At 42.1% G+C, this 11,676-nt stretch overlaps 1 protein-coding gene across 1 annotated transcript; it reads left to right on the top strand.

Moving 5' to 3' along the window:
- Nucleotides 1-1,858: 1,858 nt before the first annotated feature.
- On the top strand, nt 1,859-11,653 carry LOC126387508 (serine palmitoyltransferase 2-like; the record flags this gene model as incomplete). The annotated part of the gene is made up of 5 exons (XM_050040010.1): nt 1,859-1,983; nt 3,454-3,547; nt 6,145-6,250; nt 7,532-7,751; nt 11,527-11,653. Coding segments are annotated over 5 exons (672 nt in total), but the record flags the coding sequence as incomplete, so codon positions are not given.
- Nucleotides 11,654-11,676: the final 23 nt, after the last annotated feature.

The following is an 11,676-nucleotide window of genomic DNA, read 5'->3' as shown; positions in this document are numbered from 1 at the left end:
AATTACCAAGACATACTAAGTGCAGCTGCCATGCACATAATAGTAAGAATTTCACCATTATATGTACACTAATATACTAATGTACAGCTATAAGGCTGTTTTGTGTGTGTGTATGAGACTAAGCCATTGTTGTACTTTCTCTTGAGACTGCAGTCGAGATTGGTGATAGAAATTATTAACTCTTCCTGGCATTTCTTTCTCGTCTGGTTGTAAAGCCTTTGAAGAGAAACCTCAATCACAGGTTTACAATGAAAGACACAGATTTAGCTTGGAGATTTGCAAACATAATCTTTATTGTCTCTCCACGATAATGCACCCCAACCTTGGCAGTTGTTATATAGCTTTTTTTTTTTTTTTTAGTCAACAAGCTTTGATGATTGTGATGGCAGTATGGTGACCTTGGTAATTCAGAGGACAGGGGGCCACGCTTAATGAGATGCATGTGAATCAAGAGCTGACTCAAGTCAGCAAAGTGAGTGGGATCTAATAAGGACCCTCCACTCTCTCTTACCTGAAGAGTATCCAGACCGCGGGCAGTCTTATGAGGTTAGCATATCAATAAGGAGGCAGGGCATCTCTATGAAGCCTCGGCTGAGTAAAACATTCTATACAGAGAGCGAATGCCGATGCAGTCTGATCAAAAACGCTGCACATGCCAGCAGGGGTTGTGAGCCTGAGTGGTTGAGGAAATGTATGAATCGATTTGACTGGGATCATCATAAAGGCAGAGCTGCTTCGCTGTGTTATAGTTTTATACACATCACTCCATTTTCCTGTCCTTCCTCAACCATTCAGTCTGTTTGAACTTTCTGATGCTTGCTTATGTGGTTACTGATTTTTATTGATTATGACTACAATGATTAATATCCCATATATGTTAAATCAATTCACTATTTTCTTAAGAATTGCCTCAGTGGCATTACATATCTCAAAACCAGGCTAGATTATTATATTCACTGGTAACTTATTTAATATTATAGTATTTCAAAGACCTACAAATATTTAAAGACGTCTTTTTACTGACAGATTTACTGTGCTTCTGTTGTGATGGTGGCAGTTTTATCTTTACAGTGGTTATATAATTTACCATCAAAACACTTATCAACAGTTATGAAAGTACTATAGTACTATAGAGTAATATTTAACTCTGTAGTATAACTAGTAACTACTATAGTAACTCTATAGTGAGCATACAGTGGGTTCAAATTTACTGAACCTATATGTTGTACTGTATTTCAACCATATATAACATTGCCCACAGCCAGCAGCAATAAAATACAGTATATATGAACCTTTCACTGCCTCCTCTCTCCCTGTAGCTCACAATTATAACAGCAATTCTTTTTTTTATCAGCTGACCACAAGGGCAGTAATGAAAGCACCCCAGAGATGCCCGAAAATCCCACTTTTATTGCACAAAATAGAAAAACACCATGTCAGGCAACAGATTACAATCTGATCAATTTTCTAAATGAATTCTGGTCCCCCACCTGTCACATTGGGTTATAACAAACTGCCTCAGTCCCAAAATGTGCTGCACAACCATTTTAGACTTTGCACGGCTCGCCTCGATATCACCTGGGATGAAAAAGGGGGGTAGTTGAAGTAGATTACAAATACACCACATCTTGAGTCTTTATAAATCTCTTCAAATGCCTAGAGTGTTTGGGGCTGGTGCTGCGTGTGCAGTTAGTCCAGGCTGTTGCGTAAGGGTGTCTTGCTTTTTATCAGGAGGCACTCAAGTCTGTCAAAGTTTGCGATTGGATGATAAAAACTAGAAAACCCAAAGACATGATTAACAAACAAGTACAGTGATCTCGTCAGAGTGAGACATCTTTTTGTGATTTCTATCTTGTAGGTAACCTGAGCATCCATGAAGAGCTGGAGCAACTTGTGGCCAATTTTCTCGGAGTAGAGTCCTCCATGACGTTTGGGATGGGTTTCGCCACCAACTCGATGAACATTCCAGCACTTGTTGGCAAGGTTTGTGATTTTACACCATTAATGCCACACACTGATTGTAGGAAATCCTGCTATACATGGGTATCATTTACAGCGCAGCAGAAATTAATCTAATTAGCCTAGCTTTTGTTCCTTTCTCGCATATGGCCTAAATTAATGAATAACAGTCAACTAAACTCAGCTGCGACACTCCCGACCCACCCCCATTAATTAAAATCATAATTAAACATTACAGTAGCCGCAAGGATGAGGCTCTGGGCATACATAGCTGCTTTCAGTCACATAGACAAGGAAGGGCAGGTTTTGTTAAGAGCACAACTCAAGGGTATGATTACCCATACTCTGGCCTGGCGGCACACCAGCCTGGCTCACACAGACAGCCACGGGTTACCAGGGGCAACACACAGCATGAATATCTGTGATTGGACTGGACAGGGGGAAGGGGAGGTTGACTCTTTAAGTGATGAGAACGGGGTCGTTTATGCAGCTCAAGAGGTGTAGCAGCCCCTTAGGCTGCAGCCCCCAACAGTAACCCTGCAGGGGCTGGGGGGTCAACCCACACTGCCAACTCTATCCTACAGGGACAGGCTGTACCAGGACAGGCCTCGCTGTGCAGGCAGGGCTACATTAGAGTGACAGCTGCTGGTAGACCAGGGACCAGGCCAGCTGGACCCCAGGCCAAACCGAGGGTATCTGTCACCGAGACGGTGTCAACATACCCTCTACAAGAGTTCACTCAAACTAATGCAGTCAAATGCTTAGAGCTTCAGTGTTAAATATGCTAATGTTGTGGAGAGAATTTCCTGGAACAGCTGAATTAATTTGCATGCTGATTTTTATGGCATATTATGAAGTACCATACTCTCCATTATGAAAAATGTGATGTGTCTGTTAGTCGAAACTTCATCAGACATGAAAGAATTTCTGAATATGTGCAGTACATACAGCTATTATCATACACAGAGGACCTACACATAGAGGATTATGATTGAGGCATGGATGGGCAAGAGGAGAATAGTGGGCTGACTTGTAATTGGCCAGGTAGATCCTTTTAGAGCAACAAATATTGTACAGAACGTTCTACAAGGACAAAGTACAAAAACATGAAGTACGCAGAAAAACAAGCAGCCTCTCAGAAAACAGACACAAGAGTATAGTTACGCAGCACACACAGCTACACTGATTTTCATCCATGTACAGTATACTGATGATAGTGTTTTCAAGCTTTCTCCTGTGCGCAAGAGAGAATCTAATTGGCCCTGTCTCTAAGTATAGACCATTAAATGTGAAACAACATTATACACTGTCTTTGCAAATATTATCATCTTATCAATAATGAAAGATTACAACCAAATAGTGTAATGTACTATACATACAGGAATTTTGTGGAGTTTGTAAGAAATTTTAATTTCCAGATTGCAGCAACATGTGATTGAGTTGTTAAACTGGAATTGAAATTTAATTAAATCTTTTCTCTCTGCTGATTTTCAGGGTTGTTTGATACTGAGTGATGAGCTCAATCACACATCTCTCATCTTAGGGGCCAGACTGTCAGGAGCGACCATCCGCGTGTTCAAGCACAACAGTGAGTCCAGTAACTCTTTCATGTGAACATAAGTCTCACAACCAGCCTGGCAGGTCTGGAATCTCTTTGTTTATTTTTTAATTCCAACGGGCGTTATCAATGGCTGTAGACCAAAATGCCTGTGAACTGGTTAGACCTATTATAAGTCAGAGCAACAAAACATGATGTAGCACTGAGCGACTGCAAATCACTAAAGCGTGATGCAGATGCAGCCATCTTTGTTTTCAAAACTGCTCAATGGCACTCCTCTTTACTAAGCTAGGTTTATGCTCACTGTAGTGTCCCTGGCATGAGGGTGAACGAGCCAAAAATAACATCATCACAGATTTAGCATAACACACAAAGGCTCCACAAGTTTTCAGTCATCATATCAAACTCACCCTGTTTTAGATTTGGCTCGAAGCGGGCCAGGTCGGCTGCAAATCTGTTTGAACGGGAGGGGGACCAGACGCATCTGCCAGAGCAAATAAAACACGAGCTCGCAGATTGTCTGGTTCCCAGGCTACCTTACAACGACATGATACACAACGTTATTTAAGCTATAACCAATGTGGTGTTTCAGTTTGCCGGCATCTGTAACATTCATTGCTCCTGCCAAATAAACATTGCTGATGCATTTTGCCATAGATTATCTTTTGATGAAGTTTGGATTTCTGTTTGTGCAGCCACCTCTGCTGCTCACATTATCTAGTTCTTCTTCTGTTCATTCCAAACTGTTGCTGCTGTGAGAAAAACACATTACTTTCTGTGCAGTACAGGATTTGCCTTAGGAAAGACCTACTTAACATTCTGTGTTTAGAGCAGCAAATGTAAAAAGCTTTAATGAAATGGGTTCAGTTTACAGTCACGACTGCGTTTTATTCCATGAGCAGCAGAGCAGCAAAACACAAGTTTATTTATATGAAAATGTCATCTTACTTAGACTAAATGATCTCTATTATTTTGTCAAAGTATACATTGTCAGTAGATGAATAGGGAGAATTATTTAGCATGAATGATACAACATTAATCACGCTTGCGTTGGAAACATCCACTGCTCTTTCAGGAGACAGGACAAATGAGCCGGTCCTCTGGCAGCAAATGTGTCCTGACAGGTACAAGCAGAGTCAGTTATGGGTCCTCCAAGCAGATCCCAGAGGCCTGTCTAAAGGCAAAGAGCCCTCAGGCACCTGAGTATCTGACCCCTCCCTGCTTTTATACCTCCAGCACCAGACACTCTTTTATTAGTGCAAGGCCAATATTTACTAAGAGGGTTCAACCGATCAACTTGGCCACATCAACAGATAAGTGAAAAAAAAATCTCTGTCTAAAATGTGTAATATCCCTTGTTTTTGTTTCAGTGGTGTGTGTTTAACATGGAAGGACAGGAATTCATGCCAGAGAGCAGATGAACTGGTTTGTCCAGTCTAGCTTTGTGAGACGTGTGTTGTAAATACTTCGAATAGTAATAGATAAAGGACGCTTATTTTGAAGGTTGGCGTAATTATTTGTTCAGATAATTACATGTATTTAATGGAAGGTTATGGCTTGTTTATAAAGCTGGTAGCATTTTTACATCCCCATGGTCACTGCAAAGATAAGATAATAACATCTTTGTTGACATCCACAACTGTATGCACGTTTCTTATGATAGCAAAGACTACCATCCCCCTCATCACAGTCATACAGTATCACGCATCAGGCCGTGTGGCTTATCTCAAATCAGTGCTTAACTGTGAAATAATCTTTTCCTCATTCTTGTCTGTGCACACAGCCCAGCCACTGTGGATTTCTCTTTCACTGTCTGGTTTCCTCAATGTTGATATTGGTAATGTGAGGTGTACTCTGCTTTGCGGAGCTTCAGGAAGTGATTTTTATCAGAAGAGCGTCTGCTGCCTCTTCAGTAAACCTGTTTTTTTGTGCTGAGGGAGCGATATCGATCATCTATGACAGATAATTAGCTGTGACAGGTTTACTCGCTGCTCGGCTGGAAATGGTTGGATTGCGGTCATACTTTGAATAATGCTGCTTTGCAAACCACAGTTATTCAACACTGCCATCTGCTGGCTTGCAGCAGAGGAACATTAATGGTGTAGCCATTGCATGTTATAAACTCTAAATGCCACGGGGAAATGATTTGGATGAAGCCAAAATTTTGATCCTAATTTTAAGCAACCATGCAGACTGCACTGAAGAGACCTTTGGCCAAACCCATATTTAGCTCAGTTAGTAATCCGCCCTGATACAGACATTGCAGGTGTTCATTAGCATCAGGCTGCAGAGGTATTTGCTGTGTGTAGTTTGTGGAAGGTGTTTCTGGCAGATAAAGTAGTGCTTTGTGTACTCTGTGAACTGCCCTGCCCTGTAGAAATTATTACTCAACTTACTGTGGTTGGCTTTTAGTTGGAGTTCCTTGCATCTAATTATTGCTACACTCTAAAAACAGGATGTGTTTGTATGTATAAAGTGTTTAATTGTACTTGATTTCATTGTACAAGACTAAACTACACTACAAACATCATTGTGTGTTAAGCTATTTGTTTTGTACCTTAATAAGGTTTGAAATTAGATTAGATTGTTGGGTTCTTGCCTGTTTCATCACTTTTTTTTTCTCTCAGACATGCACAGTCTGGAGAAGATGCTGAGAGAGGCAGTGTGCTCTGGGCAGCCGCGAACCCACAGGCCCTGGAAGAAGATCCTCATCATGGTGGAAGGCATCTATAGGTCAGCTGTCATTATACAACACACACACATCAGTGTAGTCGCTCTCTCACAGACATATCTTGGGGGTCAGTTGAGCCGTTGTATCAATCTTTGTAAGTATAGGCTTCCAGGTGGTCTTTAGCAGAGTTTTTGCACAGCCAGGTAGAAATCTTAAATTGTAACCTGAGGAGAGCTTTCAACCAGTGTTTAGCACTCCCTGTAATGGTCTCCTTTACAATTGCTTCCCTCTGTGTGTGTCTATGGTTGGGTACCGTTTCATTACAAGAGAGAAGAGCAAGGTGTTGTGTGTCTCTCTCAGGCCAGCAGTGAGCTATCCTGAGTCTTAGTGACCCTCTCCATCTGCTCATTAGCTCCAAATCAAGGCCAAATGGAGCCACAGAGATTGACTTGGCTACACCCCCAGTTCCAACTGTTTATCACGGCCATTTACTTCTCTCCTTTCTTCCCTCTTTTTACCCTCAAACGCACCATGCATTTCAGCCCTTTTGAACTAAAACACCACATATTTATTTTGCTTAATAGACAACTTAATTTCCCCTCCACACATTTACACAGTCGGTGAAGTTTACTAAATTGGTTTTTGACAACCTTCTTATCAAATGAACAGGACAGTCTTGAACATGGCCATCAGTTGGTATCAATATGACTATTAGTTCCACAGCGGTCCTGGTAATTTGAGAGACAACTTAATTGCATGTAATCATATTGCAATAATGTCTGATGTCAGACTCCGACATTAAAAAAACGCTGCCTTGCTGTACAGCACTGAAAGAACTAATGCTCCATCTATCGCCTCCCTGTAACATCAAAAGGCTCAGATAAAGACTAAGCATGCTTAGCTATATCCTGGCCCTGCCTTTGATGTCCATGTCCGTCCTGGTGAAACCCTGTCTTGTGTCATTTGGGCTGCAGACGTTCTCAGCCATAGCAAGGATAGCAGGTCTGGGATTGCTCTATTTTCACCAGCCATATACTCACTCATGCTGTCTGTTTGTAGCCTTAAAAGGCTTGCATCCGAGGGGAGGAAGAGATGGGAAAGAGGTGGGAGTAAAGTGAAAGAGGCCAGCAGAAAGATTCTTGGAAGATTGGAGCGTGTCAAATTATGTAATATGCACTTACAGATGTACAGATCCTCTGCAGTGGATAAAGTGAGGTCCAGGGTCAGATTCTTTTCCTTTTAAACCTGATCACCTGAAGAGTCTGGCCTACAATTGATTAAATGTGAGTGCCCACATTGTTTAATTTGTAACTGTATTCTTTGTTTGACTCTCGTCTCATTAGCATGGAGGGCTCAGTGGTGCGACTTCCTGAGATCATCGCTCTGAAGAACAAGTACAAAGCATATCTGTACCTAGACGAGGCCCACAGTATCGGAGCAGTGGGACCATCGGGGAGGGGCGTGACCGAGCTGTTTAATGTGAACCCAACTGACGTGGACGTGATGATGGGCACCTTCACCAAGAGCTTTGGGGCTGCTGGAGGCTATATCGCAGGGAAAAAGGTTACTGTGGATTTTGGGATTTTCTGTGTCAGCTCACTCTGCTTTATTAATTTTACTGTAGTTGATTTTCATATACTGCATATCGTTCTGTCATTCTGAATATAATTTGTACAATTTGTTTGTTTTTTTTATCTTATGAGTTATATAAAGGGCTGGATATCAGTACTCCTTAACCTTAACCGAAATAACCCAATTAGTGTCGAAATGTCTCCACTCTAACGATACGTGCAATTGAGCCTTTTGCACTGACTGTAGCAACTCCCCACCATATCAGCAAACTTTCTGATGCAGCCGCCTCCGTCTGCCCAATTAGCACCAGCTAACAAACACCCACATCTAACACCAAGCCAAAAAACAGTCCCAACAAATTCACACCAGCACTGAAACAGCTCAACTCTGTCATTAAACCCATAAATAACTGTTAGGCAGCGTTAGCTACGTGATGCTAACGCTTAGCCCCATCACTGTGTGTTTGCGGCCAGGCGGACTCTCGCAACTGTCCTCAGTGCAGAGCTCACACCCCTGCAGCAGCAGCTACAATCCATAAAGTCTTTGGTGAGGTGAAGTTAAAGGAAATGGCCACTTTAGAATGAAAATACGGACAGTACTTACTGACCCTCATGCTGACAAGAAGTCCAGTGTAGTGTTTTAATCCACAAAACTCGTTCGGGGTATCAGAGGATAACAGCTAGCCGGATTTTTCCATACACTTGAAGTGCATGGGAACCCACGTCCAAAATCATTTTGAAAATGTAATAAAACTCCGCTAATGTATTTCAAAAACGTTAGAACGGCTCGTCCAACAGCAGGAAGGACTCATGAGAACAAGAACATCTCTGAACATTCTCGAGTCTCGTGCGAGTTGCCATGTAAACACAGCACCCCTGCAGGCTAACTGACCACGGTGAGAATTTTTTTTTTTTTTCTCTCTCTCTCTCTCTTCCAAGTCAATTTTGCATGCCGCGGCTTCAGGGCGCTTGGATTACGACGGACAAGCCGTTCTGATGTTTTTGAAATGCATTAGCGGAGTTTTATTACATTTTCAAAATGATTTTGGATGTGGGTTCCATGCACTTCAAGTGTATGGAAAAATTCGGCTAGCTGTTATCCTCCGATACCTCGAACAAGTTTTGTGGATTAAAAAACTACACTGGACTTCTTGTCAGCATAAGGGTCAGTAAGTACTGTCTGTATTTTCATTCTAAAGTGCTCATTTCCTTTAAGCGTGGTGTATTTGATGGAGTTGCAGTCCAGCATGCCGAGATGCCACCAAAACATTCGAAAGTATGGCTATATACTACAAGCCTCTCCATTCACATCATAGGTATCGCTTAAAGTACTGTATTGGTATCAGTATCACTTTACAGATACTGGTACTAGTGTTTTTAAATGATGCCCAGCCCTAGTTATAAATATACATTTAATCATTTTACACCTGAGAATTTTTGTTTACAGAATTTCATTCTAAAACTTAATTTTCTTCCACACATTTTCTATTAAGGTAGGCCATATTCAGAACACTTTATTGCCTCAAGTTTTTGTGTTTAATCACATAGCCGGCTGTAAAGAGTGAATGTAAACATGAGGAGAGAGAGGCAGGGAAAGGCAATGTTATTTGTTTTGCATATTTCTACACGACAATTCAGTGCTTTATATTAAAGAAGATATAAGAGAAACACAAGGCAGTATAAAAAAAGACACATACAGAGAAAGGGCTTAAAATAGAAGACAAAAACAAGCTGAAATAGTTTAATGTAATGTAATTCATCATCACTGTTTTAAGTGATATCCAAATCACCAGTTTGTGGTACACCTGTAAAAAAAAACTGAATTAGCAAACACTGCAGTAGACATGCTGATTTTCCAGTCAGGCAGAAACTAGTCTGGTTGCTATGCAAAAATAATCCCCCTGGACACAAACGGGGTCAAGATACATTTCAAAATGTACGTAGGTGGGATTAATCACACCGAAACAATTCCAACAGCTGTAGGCAAGTTGCCATTCTTAGAAAATAACTGAGCTGAATTTTTAAAACTTTCTTGACATTGTTTATACAACCTGGCAGCCGTTGTCTGTATACAGGAACAGTGTTAACCCATTTGGCTCCAAAGCAGGTTAGAACACATCGTACAAAATATTTATTTTACCTTGGTCTTTACTTAAAGATGTGTGGGACTCAATCATACACACTTCATTACACCCCACCTCTCTTGTAGCTCTCACGTGTCCAACAAATGTTCCCCAGGCTGTGACTCCGGGCCTTTATAATTCTTTTTTACTCCATTAAAAAGTACAGTTTAGTACATAACCACATTGGTTTTGTGGCAGTTGATTAGAAAGCAACGGAGGAAACGGCCATGTTGCTTGAATTAGGTATTCAGAGAGGGACCCTTCCTGCCGTTGCCTTTATGTCGGCTCAGCCCTGCTCTGCCATAATAAGAAGGTAAAGCTGGCAGAGGGCCAGCCCCTTCTTGTGGCGGGCATCGGAACTGCGCTCCAGATTTAACAGGATGACTTTTAACAAGCATGATAATGTTTGAAGTAAGAACACTGTGCCTGGTTTGGCAGCTGGCTGTAGTAAACCCCTGAAAGAAACAGGCAGGAAAAGAGAGAGAAAGCCTTTAGATTTGACGTATTTGTTGTTGTGGTGAAATCCCCCAAATCCTACATTAAGTGCATGCGGGTTGACCGACAAAAGACTCTGCAGATGTGCTCTGGAAAACAGTCATGTTACAGCTATTTTATGAGAGTACCAAAAATAAATATCCCAGTAAATACACTCCAAGCTCCTTCTAATTCACTTCAACCTTGCATGAAAGAGGCTTTATTCATTAACCCTTTACTCAAAACTGGGATTGCACTGAGATTAGGTTATTAAATACATCCGTTGAAGAACCAAGTAGTGTGTGTGGTGTTCTGGCACAGCTCCTGCTCTGTGGCAATGTGGACATGTATCACCACATCAGTATTGTGGCCACCTTGCGGCTGAGGAAATACTCTAAGCTGTCACTCCACACCCGCAGACGTGAGATGGATTTCGGACATGTTCTCTTAACTGGTTTATCTTGGTCGCACCAAAATCCTGCGGGGGCCCTAAAGCGGTGAAAATCCCCCTGCTTTAAACGAAAACAGATGTCAGGTTTTTTCAGGGTTCTTATCCTACGTTTGAGCATTTCCCCTAAAATCCCCTCCCCTCTTATGTGTGAGGAAGCCGCAGCCGCCGCCCAGTGGGGACAGATGGCGGTGAGTGGAAATGGTGGCCAGACAGCATCTCCGGCTATGTGTCATCACCCTGCACCCGCTGGCCACTGCGCAGCCACTGAGCAGCAGCCCATCACAGCTTCAGGCCCCGATCCCAACCTCAGACCACTTACACACACGTGCTCCAGGGACCCATGACCGAATCGGTTTCCTGAAATCCTGCTCTTCTCTTGACAACCATTCGCAGAATTAATCTCCTGCTGACATTTACGAATAATGAGCATGGCAGTCCTCATTCTGGCTTATTTCAGCAATGGTTCTTTCTCAAATTAGTGCGCTGGCTACCTTAGAGTAGAGAGCAGGGACAGGTCCAGAGCTATTTTACAGTCAATGCCAAGACAGTCATAATGACAGAAAAATGACTTGAGGTATTTTAATTGATTTTCAGGTGTTGAGCTCGCTCTAGTGGTGCTAAAATAAAAGTGCAGGGAAGTGCAGTTCTGAGAATACATATTATTACATATATATTTAATCAGTGTTTTTACAAAAATGTCTGTGTGTCCTGTGTTGCAGGAGCTGGTGGACTACCTGCGCAGTCACTCTCACAGTGCAGTATACGCCTCGGCCATGTCCCCTCCTGTCACTGAGCAGATCATACGCGCCATGAAGTGCATCATGGGAAAAGACGGGAGCACAGAGGGTGAGTGTCTTAGTTCACCGCGA

The sequence above is a fragment of the Epinephelus moara genome, unplaced genomic scaffold (genome assembly GCF_006386435.1).
Source record: "Epinephelus moara isolate mb unplaced genomic scaffold, YSFRI_EMoa_1.0 scaffold588, whole genome shotgun sequence".
In the NCBI taxonomy this organism is placed as follows: Eukaryota; Metazoa; Chordata; class Actinopteri; order Perciformes; family Serranidae; genus Epinephelus; species Epinephelus moara.
The sequence above is the reverse complement of the archived record's forward strand: the minus strand, read 5'-3'. Positions and strand labels throughout refer to the sequence as shown.